General features: G+C 45.2%; 2 protein-coding genes across 3 annotated transcripts in view; one reads left to right on the forward strand and one right to left on the reverse strand.

Moving 5' to 3' along the window:
- The window catches only part of ST6GALNAC4 (ST6 N-acetylgalactosaminide alpha-2,6-sialyltransferase 4), a 683,294-nt gene that overhangs the window by 112,569 nt on the left and 549,947 nt on the right, over positions 1-20,778 (forward strand). The gene's annotated exons all lie outside the window — the stretch shown is intronic.
- CDK5RAP2 (CDK5 regulatory subunit associated protein 2) overlaps positions 1-20,778 on the reverse strand; it is a 118,572-nt gene that overhangs the window by 64,919 nt on the left and 32,875 nt on the right. For both annotated transcript variants that reach the window (XM_070758771.1, XM_070758770.1), the window contains exons 13-18: positions 15,094-15,264; positions 14,211-14,384; positions 13,985-14,082; positions 7,331-7,458; positions 4,214-4,329; positions 2,268-2,396 (exon numbers count right to left, since the gene is read on the reverse strand). In XM_070758771.1, coding sequence (XP_070614872.1) covers positions 2,268-2,396; positions 4,214-4,329; positions 7,331-7,458; positions 13,985-14,082; positions 14,211-14,384; positions 15,094-15,264 — 816 coding nt within the window. The remainder of the gene's footprint in view (positions 1-2,267; positions 2,397-4,213; positions 4,330-7,330; positions 7,459-13,984; positions 14,083-14,210; positions 14,385-15,093; positions 15,265-20,778) is intronic.

The following is a 20,778-nucleotide window of genomic DNA, read 5'->3' on the forward strand; positions in this document are numbered from 1 at the left end:
GAGAGAGAGAAAGACATAGAGGGAGGTAGTGAGGGAGAGAGAAAGAGAGCAAAAAAGAGGAAGGAAGGGAGAGAAAGAGGGAGGGAGAAAGAAATAGAGTGAAGGGGAGGAAGATAGAGAGAGAGAATTTTTTTGTCCAAACTTTTTTTAGCCCCCTTCCCCCCGCTCAATGTGCCCCAGGGTTTCGTAAATGTAAAAAATGTGCCGCGGCTCAAAAAAGGTTGAAAATCACTGATATAAGGCACCCCCCGAAAATAAGGCGCAGTCAAGTTTACATACGGTACGGTGGAAAAAACATACGATACCATTCAAAAATGTTCATAGCGGTACCGTAAGAATGTGGCATCCCCTGCTGGCCCCTTCCATCGCTTTGTACCGTCCAGTGCAGCAGACACAGTCTGCTGCTGTCTCACCGCCATTACAGTCTCCACTACAGTGCGTAGACTGTAGTTCCTCTGGTGGCCGGAAGCTGCAATAGTGGGAGTATCCTGTTGTACCATATAAGTGCCGTCGTTTGTGTGGGTGGGTGCCATACTGACAGGTACCGTACCGTAATCAGTGTACCGTACGGTACACTTTCTTTGGGGGGTGTCAGCTTTTCTGCCTGTGAATTTGTCTTATTTGAGAAATATAAGGCACCCCCCGAAAATAAGACGTAGCACAATATATATGAGCTGGGGTGGCACAGCAGGTAGAGTGCTGTACTGCAGGCCACTGAAGCTGACTGTAGATCTGAAGGTCAGCGGTTCAAATCTCATCACCGGCTCAAGGTTGACTCAGCCTTCCATCCTTCCGAGGTGGGTCAAATGAGGACCCAGATTGTGGGGGCAATATGCTGGCTCTGTTAAAAAGTGCTATTGCTAACATGTTGTAAGCCGCCCTGAGTCTAAGGAGAAGGGCGGCATAAAAATCGAATGAATGAATGAATGAATGAATGAATGAATGAATGAATGAATGAAAGAACGAACGAACGAACGAACGAACAAACGAATGAACAAACAAACTAACTAACTAACTAACTAACTTTTGGAGCAAAAATTAATATAAGACAGTGTCTTATTTTTGGGGAAACACGGTAGAAGATCCAACAGAGGGGATTCCCTGTAGCACCGCCCGGATCCCATAAAACTTTCCGCAATTTTAAAACATCTCCCCAGGAAAAGAAAAAAATAATAGGTGAGGGCAACCTCTATCTCACCCAAGGCAATGCCTCCCTCTGTTTCCCCATCAGCTGGCAGCTCCTTCATGCCAGCGTGCCAAGAGGTGGATGAGGTTGCACCCAGACCCAGCATGACTTGATCATGCCTGTGCCCACACGGTACAGCTGTTTTATGCCCCAAATCTACTGGAAACAGTAAAAATAAAGAAAAAAAGAAAAAAAGAAAAGAGCAGGTTCTACAAGCATCCCATTTTCCAGCTCTTTGAGTCGGAAGTCCGATTTAAGCACTCAAGGTAAGAAAATGTCATTTCGGCGCTTGGTTTGTGATCCAGAAAAAAAACCTGATCCAAGTTGTGCTCTTTAAAAAAAAAAAAAAAAACCTAAGCAAGCGGTGCACTTCCAACGGATTAACTGGGCATCGCGAATTATTCAGAACTGCTTCAGTATTAAACATTTGGGTAAAATGAGGACCCGGATTGTGGGGGCAATTTATTCATTCATTCATTCATTCATTCATTCATTCATTCATTCATTCATTCGATTTTTATGCCTCCCTTCTCCTTAGACTCAGGGCGGCTTACAACATGTTAGCAATAGCACTTTTTAACAGAGCAAGGCTATTGCCCCCACAATCCGGCTCCTCATTTTACCCACCTCGGAAGGATGGAAGGCTGAGTCCACCTTGAGCCGGTGATGAGATTTGAACCGCTGACCTTCAGATCTACAAGTCAGCTTCAGTGGCCTACAGTACAGCACTCTACCTGCTCAATAGCAATAGCCTAGCTCTGCTAAAAAAGTGCTATTGCTAACATGTTGTAAGCCGCCCTGAGTCTAAGGAGAAGGACGGCATAAAAATCGAATGAATGAATGAATGAATGAATGAATGAATGAATGAATGAATGAATGAATGAATGAATGAATTGTTTATGTTGGAGAAAAAGACGGGGAAAGAAAAAAGATGTGCTAACATGGCTCTTTTAATAAGTTAGAACTTTGAGGAAGGCCATGCCTCGGACTCTAATGTCATTCTCGGATGCTATTTGGAACGCTGACATTGAAACCATTTCAGTGTCAGGTTTTAGGAGGATCGAGAAACCGAAAATCTCACCTCGCTGGTGTCTAAGGATTTCTGCTTCTCGTTTCCCGAAGGATCAGACGTGGAGAGGTCGAACGGCTTCTTTTTCAGTTCTTGGATGACCCAGTGCATTTCCTTGACCACTCCGAGGAGTTCCACAAACTGAAAACACGAAGAGACATTCTGGAGGACTGGAGGAACTCTTATATCTTTCCAAAAAAAGGTCCCACATTCACATTTGAACGGATGGTCCTTAGCCAAAAAGCCCTTCCTGACGCTTGGGTTTCCCACAACCCAGGAAATTTATGTTGGGAAGGGCTATCTGATGTACCTACCGTATTATTTTGGAGTACAGTGGTACCTCTACTTAAGAACGCCTCTACTTAAGAACTTTTCTAGATAAGAAACAGGTGTTCAAGATTCTCTCAAAAATCTTTCAAACATCCCTGCTCTGATTTGCAAGCGGATGCGAAATGGGCCTGTCCATTACCCTGGGGGGGGAGTTATTGACCCCCTTGGAGAGGGTCTACAACTTGGGCGTCCTCCTCGATCCACAGCTAACATTAGAGCACCATCTTTCAGCTGTGGCAAGGAGGGCATTTGTCCAGGTTCGCCTGGTGCACCAGTTGCGGCCCTATTTGGACAGGAAGTCATTGCTCATAGTCACTCATGCCCTCATCACCTCGAGGTTCGACTACTGCAATGCTCTCTACATGGGGTTACCTTTGAAGAGTGTTCGGAAATTTCAGATCGTGCAGAATGCGGCAGCAATAGCGACCATGGGCTTTCCTAAGTATGCCCATGTCTCATCAACACTCCGTGGCCTGCAATGGCTGCCGATCAGTTTCCGGTCGCAATTCAAAGTGTTGGGTATGACCTATCAAGCCCTTCATGGCACCAGACCAGAATACCTTCGGGACCGCCTTCTGCCGCATGAATCCCAGTGATCGATTAGGTCCCACAGAGTCAGGCCTTCTCTGGGTCCCGTCGACAAAACAATGTCATCTGGTGGGACCTAGGGAAAGAGCCTTCTCTGTGCCGGCCCAAGCCCTCTGGAATCAACTCCCCCCAGAGATTAGGACTGCCTCCACCCTCCTTGCCTTTTGCAAACTTTTGAAAACCCGCCTATGTCGCCAGGCTTGGGGAAATTGACATACCTCTAGCTGTTCCATTTCATGTATGGTTTGTTTGGATTGTATGATGGTTTTATAAAGGTTTTGTTATAATTGTTCTTAATATTAGATTTGTATTTCTGTATTATCTGTTGTGAGCCGTTCCAAGTCTTTGGAGAGGGACGGCATACAAGTCTAATAAATTATTATTATTATTATTATTATTATTATTATTATTATTATCATCATGGCCAACTAGCCATGGTCAACTTGCCATGGTCAGCTCATCATGGCCAACTTGCCACGGCCAATTCACCACGATCAACTCGTCATGGCCAAGTCATCATGGCCAACTTGCCACAGCCAACTCATCAATGTCAACTCATCATGGGCAACTCAACACAATCAACTCATCATGGCCAACTTGCAACAGTCAACTCACCACGGTCAACTCACCATGGTCAACTTGTCATGGCCAACTCTTCACGGCCAACTTGCCACAGCCAACTTGCTGCAGGACAATTCACCACAGGGCAATTAAACAATTCAATTTAATTATTCAAACTAAAATTTAAAAATCATTTTAATTTCTGTCATTCACACCTCATTCTGTCCCTCATTTTGCACCCTTTCTTTAATAATTTCCTTCCACTGTTTCTTTGATAGTAGCATAATTCTTTTCCTGCAAGGCATTGTCCTACAGCGAGTTAGCCATTGTGGGTTGTCTCACAGTGAGTTGGCCGTGGCGGGTTGGCTGGGGCGAATTGTCATAGACCCGCAGTGTGGTCTCAGAAATGGCTGCTCCAAAGGAAGACACAGTGATGTTAATAAGCTTTCTGGCAGACATAGAAGAAGGAAGCCAAATACCTTCTTTTTAAGCTCCTCCAAAGAGAGCTGGTCTACTGAACAGTCCCACCGATGATCCTGGTCCCGTAAGCAAATGCTCATGTATGACGTCTGGTTGCTCCAAGATAAAGTGGTATCTTCCAGGGGGAAAAGAAGGTCATGTGATCAAGGACTACTTCTGTCTGTCTCTGTCTGTCTGCCTGTCTGTCTACGGTATCTATCTCTCCATCTGTTTCTGTCTATTTGTCTGTCTATCTATCTATCTATCTATCTATCTATCTATCTATCTATCTATCTTTATCTATCTGTCTGTATCTATCTATGTCTGTCTATCCATTTATCTGCCTATATGTCTGTTTATCTTGTTTCTTTCTTTCTTTCCATCTATCTATGTTCCTTATATTTTTCTGAACCCTGAAATAAGTGCTTGCCTTATTGCCATGCACTCAAAAGCCCAATTGGGCTTATTATCAGGGGATGTCTTCTTTTGGGGAAAACAAGATATCTATGTTTCTATCCATATATCTATCTCTCTGTGTCTGTCTATCTATCTTAACTATTTGTCTGTCTGTTTGCCTGCTTGCCCTTCTACCTATCTATCTATCTATCTATCTATCTATCGAGTGAGCGAGCGAGCGAGTGAGCGACCGATTAATCGACCGACCGACCGACCAACGGACGACCGACCGACCAACCTACCTACAAGCCATATTCTTATTTGAAAACCTGGACTACTCTTCCTGCTTTTCACGTCTTTCTTCTTTTCGTAATGCGATTCTGGCCCATTTGAAATTATATGCTGACTTCAGCACTCCTTTTAAAAACATCCCTCTGCCCATCCAGATTTGTACGACCAAGGTATGGCCTTATACTCCAGAGGCTGGGAGGAAAGAAGCCTTCCCATCTTCTCCACCCCTGTTCCTTTTCTATCCCACTTAGGCACCCCCTTACACTCCCCCCCAGATGTTTTCACTCGCCTTCCTGACATCTTAAGATGCACCTCCTACGTCCCCACTTAGCTATCAGCATGCGTTGTGGATCCTCTGTACAATTACAGTTTGCATTGGTAGCGTGGCATTTTAAAAATAATTTTAAACAGGTGCATGAAACACGGCGGAAGAGGGAGCGAAGGCACGCACGAGAGAGAGAGGGAAGGAGAGGGAGAGGGAGAGAGAGAGGAGGGTGGACTTATTCTTCCATAGTTAAGAATATGGTTATGACCTATAAAGCCCTTCATGGCATCGGACCAGAATATCTCCGGGACCGCCTTCTGCCGCACGAATCCCAGCAACCAGTTAGGTCCCAAAGAGTTGGCCTTCTCCGGGTCCCGTCGACTAAACAATACCGTCTGGCAGGACCCAGGGGAAGAGCCTTCTCTGTGGTGGCCCCAACCCTCTGGAATCAACTCCCCCCAGAGATCATAGTTGCCCCCACCCTCCTTGCCTTTCGTAAGCTCCTTAAAACCCACCTCTGTCGTCAGGCATGGGGGAATTGAGATATTCCCTTCCCCCTAGGCTTATAAAATGTATGCTTGGTATGTCTGTATGTACGATTGGTTTCTCAAATTAGGGTTTCTTAATTTAACTTAAACTTAAATATTAGATTTGTTTATATTGTCTTATTATTGTTGTTAGCCGCCCTGAGTCTACGGAGAGGGGCGTCATACAAATCAAATCAAATCAAATCAAATATCAATAAATAAATTTTTGTGAAAACGACATTGAGGTCTCCAGGGGAGCAAAGGAAAGCCAGGTTAAATAAAAATGCCAATTTTATTTTTATTTTTCAATTTTTTTTTTTTTCGCTATTGGCACAATGGACCACGGGAACTGAATTGCAATGAGCGGCTTACATTGTTTTAAAGATACAATTTGTGTGGTGGGAAGCTGTCCTAAGCAGCTTATTTCAAATCTAGATCAAGTGGGAAAGGAGAGGAAGAGGGGAAAGAGACCTCTCACCTCCATTACCAAGCTCAGTAATGCCAGCAGTGTCAAGCCCGGTGCAGAAGTTGGTGATAAATTAACGGCTTGCCACACTATCTGAAGGCGGCCTGATGTTTATGGGAACGTGGGAGGGATGATTTTTCAGGAGGGAACAGAGGCATCTGAATGCTTAACTGAAGCATTCTTTCCAGTGACTCAAGGACATCCTATGCCCACCCAACTGGGTGGAAGTGGAAGGAGTTTCCGGTCACAATTCAAGCCCTACATGGCATTGGACCAGATTACCTCCGGAACCGCCTGCTACCGCACGAATCCCAGGGACCGATAAGGTCCCACAGAGTTGGCCTTCTCCGGGTCCCGTCGACTAAACAATGTCGTTTGGCGGGCCCCAGGGGAAGAGCCTTCTCTGTGGCGGCCCCGGCCCTCTGGAAACAACTCCCCCCGGAGATTAGAACTGCCCCCACCCTCCCTGTCTTTCGTAAACTACTCAAGACTCACTTATGCCGCCAGGCATGGGGGAGTTAAGATATTCCTTCCCCCTAGGCCATTACAAGTTATGCATGGTATGTTTGTGCGTATGTTCGGTTTTATAATAAGGGGTTTTAGTTGTTTTATTAATTGAATTGTTACATGCTGTTTTTATCATTGTTGTTAGCCGCCCCGAGTCTACGGAGAGGGGCAGCATACCAATCCAATAAATAATAATAATAATAATAATAATAATAATAATAATAATAATAATAATAGGACTGGCCACGCTGGCACAATCTGAGTAGGCAACGTGACAAGTTTGTAGGTGGGGGGGACAAGGGATGTGACCATTCAACTGAGTGGGAAATAAATTGGAACTTTGAGGAGTACTTTGACTCAGACTCTGATTTAGTTGGGATATTACCTGGAATCTTGACAAGCAGATCACCAAAAAAACCCCAACAAATCAGTTGGGTAAGATGGTCCTGTCGGTGTTCTTTGTCCCAAGCCGGTTGGCCAAATGCATTAGGAAATGCATAAATGGAACATGATGATGGAGGCTACTTTAGATGGAGCCACGAATGTGAGGATGGAGGCTACCTAAGATACAGCCATGAACTTGAGAATGGATGCTACCAAGCCGTGAAGGCTGTTATTCCTATGTAGCCTTTTCTCTACTCTCTTTGGACCGCGAGAGGTTTATTTTGCCACCTGTTCTGCTCACCTTCCTTCCTGTTATCCCGGATTTGCTCTTCCAACCTTCGCCGCAAATTCCAGGTCTCCACGATGCCTTCTTCGAGTTGCTTCCGCAGGGCCAAGATGGCGTTTAGCTCCTCCTGCAGATTGTTTATGCTGAATAAAAAGAGGGAAAAAAGAAAGACTTTTTTAGCTGAAGACTGGCAGTTGTATTGGCAGTTCTGTGTTAGCAAATACTTCAGAAGAAAATGATTTAGGGATAGTGATTTCTGACAGTCTCAAAATGGGTGAACAGTGCAGTCAGGCGGTAGGGAAAGCAAGTAGGATGCTTGGCTGCATAGCTAGAGGTATAACAAGCAGGAAGAGGGAGATGATCCCCTTATATAGAGCGCTGGTGAGACCCCATTTGGAGTACTGTGTTCAGTTCTGGAGACCTCACCTACAAAAAGATATTGACAAAATTGAACGGGTCCAAAAACGGGCTACAAGAATGGTGGAAGGTCTTAAGCATAAAACGTATCAGGAAAGACTTAATGAACTCAATCTGTATAGTCTGGAGGACAGAAGGAAAAAGGGGGACATGATCGAAACATATAAATATATTAAAGGGTTAAATAAGGTCCAGGAGGGAAGTGTTTTTAATAGGAAAGTGAACACAAGAACAAGGGGACACAATCTGAAGTTAGTTGGGGGGAAGATCAAAAGCAACATGAGAAAATATTATTTCACTGAAAGAGTAGTAGATCCTTGGAACAAACTTCCCGCAGACGTGGTTGGTAAATCCACAGGAACTGAATTTAAACATGCCTGGGATAAACATAGATCCATCCTAAGATAAAATACAGAAAATAGTATAAGGGCAGACTAGATGGACCATGAGGTCTTTTTCTGCCGTCAGACTTCTATGTTTCTATGTTTCTATGTTTCTAAGACCAAATGAGACCAAGCTCACAAAATATTTTTGGGGGAGGGGGATTGTGCTCTGGACCTCTGGCGCCTTTTTATCCGTACATTAAAAGACCTCCTTCTAAAGCAGAAAGACACGAAGTCGCTTTGAAAGCCTCTGGAAAGAACAGGATAAACAGTATATTTTACAGAAGATTAAAATGAAAGTTAAAAACAAAGGCGTCGTTTGGTCCCCAGGGTGGTGTTCATCTTTCAAACTTTTATGACATCCTTGAGCTTCAAACTTATTTTATTTTTTTTCCGCAGCAAGGAAAAATTGCAACTCTGTTCTGACCTGGGCTTCGTGATAGGCCTAGAAAGCCTAGAACTAAGACGCCTTAAACAAGATCTAAGTATTGCCCACAAGATCATATGCTGCAAGGTCCTGCCTGTCGGCGACTACTTCAGCTTCCGGATATATGAATAATCTAATTATCACAGATAACCCCCACTCGGTTAAAGACCTATAATAACAAAAGATTTAAGTGCCAAAGCCCACTGCAATAACATAGCCAAGAAGGCTTCAAGAGTTGTAAACCTAATCCTACGTAGCTTCTGCTCTGGCAATCTCACACTGCTTACCAGAGCTTACAAAACTTTTGCCAGACCCATCCTCGAATACAGCTCATCTGTTTGGAACCCATATTGCATCTCAGACATTAACACCCTTGAAAATGTCCAAAGATACTTCACCGGAAGAGCCCTTCACTCCTCCACTCGAAATAGAATCCCCTATGAGACTAGACTTTCAATCCTGGGCCTAGAAAGCCTAGAACTAAGACGCCTTAAACAAGATTGCCCACAAGATCATATGCTGCAGCGTCCTGCCTGTCAACAGCTACTTCAGCTTCAACCACAACAACACAAGAGCACACAACAGATTTAAACTTAATATTAACCACTCCAAACTTGACTGTAAAAAATATGACTTCAGTAACCGAGTCTACGGAGAGGGGCGGCATACAAATCTAATAAATAAATAAATAAATAAAAATAATAAAATAAATAAATAAATAAACCGAGTTGTCGAAGCGTGGAACTCATTACCGGACTCCGTAGTGTCATCCCCAAACCCCCAACACTTTAGATTATCTATGGTTGACCGATCCAGATTCCTAAGAGGTCAGTAAGGGGCGAGTACAAGTGCACTAGAGTGCCTTCCGTCCCCTGTCCTATTGCTCTCCTATATCTCCTATACCTTTCTTCTATTCCTATATCTCTTCTTCTATTCTTTCATTGATATGTTCTATTACTATATCTTCTTTTCTATTCTTTCTTACCGTGTTTCCCCGATAGTAAGACACCCCCGATTGTAAGACGTATCGCGGGTTTCAGGGGGGTCGGCTAATATAAGCCGTACCCCAAAAGTAAGACATATGTCTTACTTTCGGGGAAACACGGGGGTATTGCCGGGGGGGGGGAGCCCGATGACGTCGCTTCCAAGCTCCCTGCGTGCCCCTCGCCTTCGCCTCGCCGCGGCGCCACCGCCTCTTCCCCGGCTTGGCAAAGCTAAGGACAGCGCTGGTCCGAAGCGAGCCGAGCGGGCGGCGGCTTGCAGCAAAGGCGCTCGTCCCAGCAACCGAGTCCTGCCGAAGCTCGGCTGCAAGCAGCCAGCGAGGCCGACCGGCTCCGAGGCGAGCGGCCGGAGCTGCGCCCTCCTTCGCCCGCCTCCTTTCCGGCAGGCAGGTGGGGCTGCCCAACTGCGCAGAGCGGCTCCTCCCCTCCAGACACACGCTTCCCCGACACGCATCTGCGGCTCCACGCGTGCACGCCGCTTGGAGCCCTGAGGTTGAACTTGGAAAAGGGCTCACGAGGCTCCTGTCCCGCGGCTGCCCTTCTGGACTCTGGGGAGATGCCTTCGGGAACACGACCCTTTCAATTTTTTTCCAATGTAAGACATACCCCGAAAGTAAGACGCAGTGGGGATTTTGGGGGTAAAAAGAAAGTAAGACACTGTCTTACTTTCGGGGAAACACGGTAGATATATTTTACTATGAGTATCTCCTCTATAACCTTCATCATGTATTTTACTGTGTGTGTGTGTGTGTGTGTGTGTGTGTGTGTCTGTATATATATATATATACCTGAACTTTTGCCGAACCTCCGGGTTCGGCGTTTGGGAGGCCGCCGAGAAGCCCCGCCGCCCGGCTGTCATCTTTTGAAACAGCAGGGGGACTTCTCGGCAGCCTCCCGAACGCCGAACCTGGAAGTTCGGGTTTGGCGTTCGGGTTCAGGAGGACGCTGAGAAGCCCCCCCGCCTGTTTCAAAAGACGACAGCCGGGCGGCGGGGCTTTGCGGCCGCGGCAGGTTCGTAAGAAGGAAAAAGTTCGTAAGAAGAGGCAAAAAATTTCTGAACCCCGGGTTCATATCTCGGGTTGTTCGTAAGACGAGGGGTTCGTATCATGAGGTACCACTGTAGTTCCAAATTAATTATTTTCGGTATTCATCGTACCTCCCTACCTTGACCTCTAATGTTGTCATCTAGGTATCCAAATTTTCTTCTAATAGAATTCCACATTGATTTCCTTTAACCTTATTAAAATATTTTCATCTTATTCTTAAAGACAGAACTAAGTCATTGTATCTACTCCCCCTTCTCATGTATTCGCCTTAAAAAATAACTAAAGACCCTTACTACCTCTTCCTATCTAAAATAAAAAAGACTATAAGCTAAGAAAAAAAGAAAGTATAATAATAAAAAAAGAAAAGAAAAAAGAACCAAGCACTATCACTATTAAAAAAAATTTTTTTTAAAAATTTTTTTTTAAAGGAAAAAAAGAGAAAAGAAAAAAACAAAATCTTTGGTCGCACTGATGGATGATCTCTAGCGGGGTCGGGATAGGGGTCACTCCTCTATCCTGGTGCTTCTTGACCTCTCAGCGGCTTTCGATACTATCAACCATGCTATCCTTCTGTGCTGTTTGGAGGGTTTAGGAGTGGGAGGCATTGTCCTACAGTGGTTCGCCTCCTACCTCTCCAGTTGGTCGCAGTCGGTGTTAGCAGGGGGTCAGCAGTCGACTCCGAGGTCCCTCACTTGTGGGGTACCTCAGGGGTCAGTTCTCTCACCCTGCTGTTTAATAATCTGTATGAACCCGCTGGGTGGGGACCATCCAAGGGCACTGGGTGAGATACCATCAGTATGCTGATTTGCGAACGGCTGCTTAGAAATTTACGATGGTAGGCAACATTATGTTGAACGTTACGCTCATTGCTACAAAGCTAAGGGGATACATGAAAAGCTAAAATACATGAAGGGTTTGGTTGGCCCTTCTTCAGACATGGGGCGCTTGGGGGGGGGCAGCCAACAGCAGCCTGATGCTTTTTAAGTAAAGTTCTTTATTGCAGGGAGATTAAAGGGGGGGAAAGAGGGAGAAGGAAACTAAAGAAGGAGAAGGGACTTAAATACTATTAAATGCTTGGTTCTTTCAAAAAAAGGAAAAACAAATACATAAACGCAAAGGCAATTTTCAAAGTCAGCTCCTTCGTTCTCAGGAAATAACCTTTCCCACCCCTCTTTTTATTTTTGAAAGGAGCCAAAATGGTGGAAGGGAGAGGAAGGGAGGAGAAAATGGGGAGGGGCGGAGTTGGGGAAGGAAGGAAGGAAGAAGGAGGAGGAGGAGGAGGAAGGAAGGAAGGAAGGAAGGAAGGAAGGAAGGAAGGAAGAAGGAAGGAAGGAAGGAAGGAAGGAAGGAAGGAAGAAGGAAGGAAGGAAGGAAGGAAGGAAGGAAGGAAGGAAGGAAGGAAGGAAGGAAGGAAGGAAGGAAGGAAAGTAGTTCTCAGAATTAAGCACTGCTTGGAAACGAATAAATACATAAATGCCAAAAGGCTGCACATTCATTTCCTTACTGAAGGGCATTACTTGATTAAAGGTGACACAGCTGGGATTCAGTTATTGGCAAGGTGGTGGGGGGGAGGCTGGATCCAACATTCCCTCCATCATCTTGAGGCACAGACTGGAGGGGAGACTCCTCCACAAAGGAACAAGAACAAGATCTCTGAACTGCTGTTCGTTAAACTCAGATTACATTGGGGACTAATTCATGCTCTTTATTCAGTGTCCTTAACAACACCAAAGATACTTCAGCCCCTCTCTTTCCATTCTCCTCCTGCTCTTCCTTCTTCTCTCTTCCTCCACCTCCTCCTCCCCTTCCCCTTCTCCTCCTCCTCTTCTTCCTCATCTCCTCTTCCTTCTGTTTCTCCCCATTCTCCTCCTCCTGCTCTTCCTTCTCCTTCTCCTCTTCCCCTTCTCTTCCTCCTCCTCTTTCTTCTCCTTCTCCTCATCCCCTTCTCCTCCTCTTCCTCTCCTCCTCCTGCTCTTCCTTCTCCTTCTCCTCTTCCCTTCTCTTCCTCTCCTCCTCTTTCTTTTCCTCCCCTCCTCTTCCCATTCACCTCCTCCTCTTTCTTCTCTCTTCCTCCCATCTTCTCACCTTCCCTCCCATCTCCTCCTCCTGCTCTCCTCTTCCTTCTCCTCCTCTCTTCCTCCACCTCCTCCTCCCCTTCTCCTTTTCCTTCCAAATCCTCTCCTCCTCTTCCCCTTCTCCTCATCCCCCTGCTCTTTTCCTTCTCCTTCTCCTCTTCCCATTCTCTTGTTCTTCCTTCTCCTCCTCCCTTTCTCTTCCTCCATTCTTGTCCTTCTCCTCTTCCTTCTCTTCCTGCTCCTTCTTCTCCTCCTCTCTTCCTCCACCTCTTCTTCCCCTTCTCCTCCTTTTTCCTTTTCTCTCCTCCTCCTTCTCTCTCCCTCTCTCCTCTCCTCCCTCCTAGTTTTCCATTATAATTTTTAATTAGCCTCGTTTGTATATCCGTTGATTGATTTCTTGTAACCAGTATCGTTTCTGAACAGAGAAATAAAAAAAGGAGAATTCTCCCCGGGGGAACCAGCCCTATACGAACCCCAGAGGGAGTCTTTATTTATTTAATTACTTGATTAGATTTCTACACCGCCCAAATCCCTAGGGATTCAGGACAGCAAAAATAAACGTGGATAAAAACATTTCCACTTAAAATAATTGCAGCCATCCGTACATTTATGAGCCAACCTCACTAGTAACCCTCCCCACCCCAAGGTCAATGGCCCCACGCTTGTTGGAAAAGCCGGGTCTTTATGGCTTTCCAAAAGGCCAATAAGGGGGCAGCAGTGCAGATCTCAGGAGGTAGCTGATTCCAGAGAATCGGGCCAGCACAGAGAAGGCCCTCCCCATGGACCCGCCACTCGATACTGTTTAGCTGATGGGACCCGAAGACGACCAACCCTGTAGGATCTAATCCAGGGGTAGGCAAAGTTGGCTCTTCTATGACATGCGGACTTCAACTCCCAGAATTCCTGAGCTAGCATGATTGGCTCAGGAATTCTGGGAGTTGAAGTCCACAAGTCATAGAAGGGCCAACTTTGCCTACTTCTGATCTAACCGGTTGCTGGGAGGTATATGGTAGAATATCTCCCAGTGACTGGTTTATGGACCTCGCCCATGTAGTCCATCCCTTCTCACCCACATAAAGGCCAAATGGAGATAAATGGAAATCTCAATAGTTTCATGCAAGAACCCAAGCAGAGATTTGGCACCAGGATCTCCACGAAGTGTCACGCCTCATGAGGCTAGCCAAGAAATACATCTCCTCTTCTCCCTGTTGTTTTTTGTGGCTGGGTTTTTGTGCAGGGGTTTTTGTGCGTTGAGAAACCCTGGGAAAGGTTGCCCAGAAGCCACTTTTTCAACTTGGAGGCAAAGTAGATTCTGCTCACCCATCGGCACCTTTCAAAGACTTGATCAGAGTTGAAAAAATGACGTGCTCTTTTCGAAGCGTTTCAAGCATTTCAGAGTATTCAGATTCCTTGATTCTCTGCAAAAGGAAAAAAATAGCTGGTTTACCTTAAGCAAAATGAGGTGGCAAGCTCTTAAGGCTAAAGGCTAAAAGATATGAAGAATGGTTGCAAGAACTGGGCATGGCTAGATGATGATAGGTCTTACCTCCAGTTCATGCATCATTTTGGTCACCAGCTGCTCGGATTGGGCTGTGCATTTTTCTTCCATTAGAGCTTCGTTCTGTCTCTGAATACTCTCTTTATTTTTCTCCAGGGTTTGAAACTTCCTGGACCATTCCTTCAGCCTCAAATCTTTCTCTCTAATGACCCCATCAAGAGTCTGTGCAAAAAAACATAAACAGAAAAAACCAATAACAGGAAACAAACAATGCTTGTTGTTTGCCAGCAGATCGCTGGGTTAAAAAGGCATGTTTCGAAAAGACCCAAATCATTGATGATGATGATGATGATGATAATAATAATAATAATAATAATTTATTGCATTAGTATGCCGCCCCTCTCCGCAGACTCGGGGCGGCTAACAACAATAATAAACACAACATGTACAATCCAATAATAAAAACAACTAAAAACCCCTATTATAAAACCAAACATACACACAAACATACCATGCATAACTTGTAATGGCCTAGGGGGAAGAGCTATCTCAGCTCCCCCATGCCTGGCAGTATAAATGAGTCTTGAGTAGTTTACGAAGACAGGGAGGGTGGGGGCAGTTCTAATCTCCAGGAGGAGTTGGTTCCAGAGGGGCCAGGGCTGCCACAGAGAAGGCTCTTCCCCTGGGGCCCACCAAACAACATTGTTTAGTCGACGGGACCCGGAGAAGGCCAACTCTGTGGGACCTTATCGGTCGCTGGGATTCGTGCGGTAGCAGGCGGTTCCGGAGGTCAATCTTGATGTCAATCTTGGCGCGTCTTCAGAGGTTCCAGCAAAGGAACCCTGTGAAATGCAACCATTTTTTGAAAGCCAAGAAAATCAGGGAGTTAATGAGGGAGGAGAAATCAGAATAATAGAGTTGCTTCTCTTACCTGGAGCAGCTCATCCTTGTGAGCAACGCCGTCCGTCAAGCGTGCGATGACCAGTTCCTGGTTCTGCAATCTTTGATCCTCTTCGCTCAAAAGGACCGTGTAATGCAACTCCATCGTCTTTTCCTTCTCAGCCAACTCGTTCTGAGTTTTTTCCAACTGGTTTCGAAGGTCCTGGTGCGGTAGGGGAGGCGGAAAGGAGACAAGAAAGCGTACGGGATTATTGGGAGAGATCTGGATACATTGCAGGGGGTCCTCATGTTCTGTCTCAGCGCCGAGCCCCCAGTAATGGGGGACAACAAATTAAACATGAGCCAACGATGTGCAGCGGCGGCTAAAATAGCCAACACAATCTTAAGATGCATAAACAGAGGAATACACTCCAAGACAAGGGAGGTGATAATACCACTCTATAATGCCCTAGTTAGACCACACCTAGAGTACTGCATTCGGTTTTGGTCACCACACAACAAAAGAGGCATTGATACTCCAGAAATACTGCAACCAGAATGATAAAGGGACTAGAAACTAGAACATACGAGGAAAGGTTGGAGGAATTGGCCATGGATAGTCTAGCAAAGAGGAGGTCCATGGGGGGATGTTCTGCCGGGCTCTCTGATAGGAGCCTCCCGAAAATTCAAGGGTACAAATTTCAGACACACACACGTTTGAAAATTCAAAACAATGTTCTTTATCACAAAAGTCAAAATAAACTAAGCACTCTTTGTATTGCAAAGAGCACTGTTCCCAAACAACTGGGTAGTCTGTACAATTTCCCTTAAGCAGTCATTAAGTACTTAGCCAGCAGCTGTGGAGAAACTTCACACCCCTTCTTCTTCCAACAAAGTGAAACACACACACACACGTTGCTCTACTTTGGTTTCAAAGGCGTGAAAAAGCAACAAAGTCCAGAAAACACAGGATTCCTGCCGAACTGCGATCAGATACTCTTCCACAATGGCCAAACCCACATGCTGCCATTTATAGCAGCAGCCCTAATTACTGGAGCCCCACCCAAACACAGGTGCCCCCCCTTATTTCCTGTAATATGTTCTTACTTTTTCTCTTCTACGCATAATTCTGCGCTTGTGCGGGTCCAAAATGTCATCATCTGAAGCAATAGAAGATAAGGAAGATTGACTGCCTTGGCTGTGTGCCAAGCCCTCCTCTGCCAAGTCACTCCCACCTTCTTCTTCGTCCGGGGAAACTAAACTCTGAACTGATTCTGTCGGCAATAACACAGGCCTGTGACATGTTGAAGTTTCCCCTGCATCCACCTCCCCATTCCCTGGGGCAGGAGCTGGGCCACAACAGGGGGACATGATAGCAGTGTACAAATACTTGAGATACTGCCACAGGGAGGAGGGGAACACATTATTTTCGAAAGCACCAGAGAGCCAGACAAGGAGCAACAGTTGGAAGCTGTCCAAGGAGAGATTCAACCTGGAAATAAGGAGGAACTTTCTGATGGTGAGAGCAATCAACCAGTGGAACGGCTTGCCCGCAGAGATGGCGAATGCTCCAACACTAAAGACTTTCAAGAAAAGACTGGACTGCTACCGGACTAGTGTGATGTAGGCTCTGCATGGGGTTGGACTAGATGACCTGCAAGGTCCCTTCCAACTCTAATGATAAAATAAAAAAAGATAAAATAAATCAGATGCACACCAATTGTATAACTAATAAAAGGATTTAATATTTACAAGTCTCAGACTTTTAAAGAGTCTTTTAAAAATCTTTTCCAAAAGGAGAATCTAGTCTAGCAAAGTCTTATCAGCTGGCTAGAGTCCCAGAGAGAAGGTATGCACCACAATAATTACCAGGTGAAGGAAGATTTCAAAGGCGTAGATATCAGAAGCTAACTAGAAAGCCGCAGCTCATTAGCAAAGCCAAGAATGGGTTCATTTGAAAGACAAACCACAGTTCTGCTCATTTGTGCTTGACTCTGCCAGGCAGGGCGATCCGTTTTTGGGGGTTTTACATAATTTTCCCCCAACTTTTAAACATTTTAAGACAGTTTGGTTTTTTCCCTGATTTATTCTGGTTTTTTTCACAAATTCCCTGATAATTCCCTGATATTTCCCGAACTGCCAATTGCCTTGATAATTCCCTGATTTCCCTGTTTTCCAGGTTTGCTGGACACTCCGATTCAAGAACTTGGAACTGCTGCTAAATCTCCGTTCTTTTTTTAATACATTCTATATGTTCGAAACGCCCCTTGATTCCCCTGTTCGCTTTGCAAACGTTCTGTTTTGAGCCGCCCGATCTCATTTGAAAAAATCTGTATTAGCTTCTGGCTGTCTAGGGATTTCATAATAGGTGTGAAATCTGGTAAAAAGGCCTGAAATGTTAACAAGCGCAGTAGGGAAATATAAAAAAAAATAAAAAATAAGATTGCACGCGTCGCTCGGATATAGCCCTAGAGAATTGCAGTTCTGGGTCAAACGTGCTAAACTTCTCCCCAGATTGAAAATATTTTTTGCACATCAAAACAGGGCAACAACAGGGGGTGTTTTTTTGTGTTTTTTTTTTAGATAAACACCCAACCAGATGCTCAGAAGATATTCCAGCTTTTTTTAAAAAATAAATAAAACACAGATATCACTTTAACACCACTCTGAAAAAGAAATGGGAAAGAATTCAGCAGAAAAACAGAATTTATAAAGTGATCCTGTAGCAACCGAATGCATCAGCAATAAAACCCATTCATTTAAAAAACCTGACTCAATGCTGTACTCTTAAAGGTGGGGCCGGAATTTAGGTTACTAAATGAGATGTCTGTTAAATGGGTTTTGCCCCATTTTACAACTTTTCTTGCTAATGCTTATTAAGTGAATCAAGATGGAAAGGGAAAGGGGGGACATGATCAAAACATTTAAATATGTTAAAGGGTTAAATAAGGTTCAGGAGGGAAGTGTTCTTAATAGGAAAGTGAACCCAAGGAAAAGGGGGCACAATCTGAGGTTAGTTAGGAGAAAGATCAGAAGCAACATGAGAAAATATTATTTGACTGAAAGAGTAGTAGATGCTTGGAACAAACTTCCAGCAGACATGGCTGGTAAATCCACGGTAGCTGAATTTAAACATGCCTGGGATAAACATATATCCATCCTAAGGTAAAATACAGGAAATAGTATAAGGGCAGATTAGATGGACCATGAGGTCTCTTTCTGCCGTCAATCTTCTATGTTTCTATGAATCTATGTACAAATATGAATACTAGGCCCTATCTAACCAAATGAAATTCAATGAAGAGAAAAGTAAACTCTTACACTTTGTTCTGCCGACGTGTCTCAAACGCCCGTAATTACAGGGTAATTAGTCCAGGAAGACACACACCACACGATAAAAGGGAAAACCCAAAAGTTTTTATAAACAGAAAAAACAGAAACAGTTCCCTTTTTAAATGCCAAAGGGATTTTCTGGTACACACAAGGCACAGGTTAAATGCAATCCAATTGCTCGCCCAATAACTGGGAAATTGAGTCCAATTCTAAAGTCCAGAGAGTCCACACACACAATCCTGAACAGCACAAAAACCATGATCTTGACAAAACAATGAATCAGATAAACTGCCATGAGGCTAAAACACCAGGTTGCACTTTTATCTGTAGCACTAATTACAGCAGCTCCACCCAACCACAGGTGGCCTCATTTTCTCTTGTAATAATCCTTCATTTGTTGTCTCCTATGCATCACTCTACGCATGCGTGGATGTGTCATTAATTCTTGTTCAGAATCCAGGGATGATACGGATGATTGATGTCCACCTGGGCTGTCTGCCAGACTCCCCTCTTCCCTGTCACTCACGCTTCCTTGGTCAGAGGAGGCTTCGTCGGCAGATTCCATCGGGAGGAAAACAGGCCTGCGGCATGTGGATGTTTCCCCCACATCCACCTGCACATTCCTTGGGGCAGGAGCTGGGCCAGAGCTAACCACAACAGGTACACATATAGAGTTAATAGCAGTAACTGTGAGGGATCTCGGAGTCTTAATGTCAAGCCGGTGCAGAAGTTGGTGATAAATTAACGGCTGGCCACAACTATCTATAGAAGGCCTGGTGTTTATGGGAAGGGTGATTTTTATGAGCGAGCAGATGCAGCCACAAAGCGTTCTTTCGAGGGGTTCAAGGACATCCTATGTCCACCTACCTTGGCGGAAGCGGAAGGAGGACTGGCCACGTTGGCACAATCTGAATGGGCAAAGTGACAAGTTTGTGGGTGGGGAAGATAAGGGATATGAACTTTCAAATGGGTGGGAAACTCAGATTCAGGTGTCCCAGTGTAGGTGCACACACATTTTTGCAAAAACCGGCTCTTTTCCCCCAAAAAATGGAGTGCACAACAGGTTTGGAGGCCTGCAGAGTGTTCCTGGGGGCTGGGGGAAGCAAAAACGCCCCAGGTTTTTTTTTTGGGGGGGGGGTGGGGTTGCCTCATTTTTCAGTCCCTTTCTTAGCCTTAACTCACCTGTTTCAATGGGAAAAAATAATGAGGTTATATATTCTGCCTGTAACTCCTGGAGTAAAAGGCTTTCGATAGAAATTGTAAATAAATCAAAACTGTATCAAGCCGAAGAAAATCAAGTTGCTCAGGTGGCCGAAGATATTGAAAACACACACACACACACACAAAAAAAAAATACCATACCTGTGATTCGTGGAAGGGAATTTGTGTTGCTGCTACCCACAATTAAACCACAGGTTGGTATTAATATCTCAAGAGTGCCTTGCTCACTGAAGCCGCTCACTGCACCTAAACCAGTATGGAGCTCGCCATCCTTAGCGCCGTTCCATTTTAGAGACCATTTAATTTCCCAGCCTCTTAGCTTCTTATTCCTTCCGAATTGGGCGTAAAGGAGCCAAGAAAATAAAATAGAAAAGAAAACGGGGGGGGATGGTTCATTGTGCAAGTTTTATGGACTGGCAACCCAGCGGAGCAGCTGTCTCTCGCCTGCCGTTAAGGAAGATGGGGAACGTGGCGTGGCTCGCTGGCAAAAAGCTTTGCGTTAGCATGCCTTCAAAGAGACCGCCGTTAAGAAAACACCGGGGCGCGCTTTTCGTTCCCGCTTGCTTGGAGGATGAGCAAAGATTGCACACCCGAGGCCCTTGGTGCAATGTATTTAATAACTTCAGGAACCGTGTGTGTGTATGTATTTTGCACATTTCGTCAAACAACGGAGCTTGGGTTCTGAAAATACAGTGGTATCTCTACCTACAAACGCCTCTACTTACAAACTTTTCTAGATAAGAACCGGGTGTTCAAGACTTTTTTGCCTCTTCTCAAGAACCATTTTCTACTTACAAACCCGAGGCTCTGAACCTGTAACCGGAAAAGGTGGGGAGAAGCCTCCATGGGGCCTCTCTAGGAATATCCTGGGAGGAAACAAGGACGGAAAAGGCGGGGAGAAGCCTCCATGGGGCCTCTGTAGGAATCTCCAGGGAGGAAACAGAGCCGGAAAAGGCAGGGAGAAGCCTCCATGGGGCCTCTCTAGGAATCTCCTGGGAGAAAGCAGGGCCGGAACAGGCGGGGAGAAGCCTCTGCGGGACCTCTCTAAGAATCTCCAGGGAGAAAACAGGGCCAGGAAAAAGCGGGGAGAAGTCTCTGTGGGGCCTCTCTAGGAATCTCCTGGGAGGAAACAGGGCCAGAAAAGGCGGGGAGAAGCCTCTGCGGGACCTCTCTAAGAATCTCC

The sequence above is a fragment of the Erythrolamprus reginae genome, chromosome 8 (assembly GCF_031021105.1).
Source record: "Erythrolamprus reginae isolate rEryReg1 chromosome 8, rEryReg1.hap1, whole genome shotgun sequence".
NCBI lineage: Eukaryota > Metazoa > Chordata > Lepidosauria > Squamata > Dipsadidae > Erythrolamprus > Erythrolamprus reginae.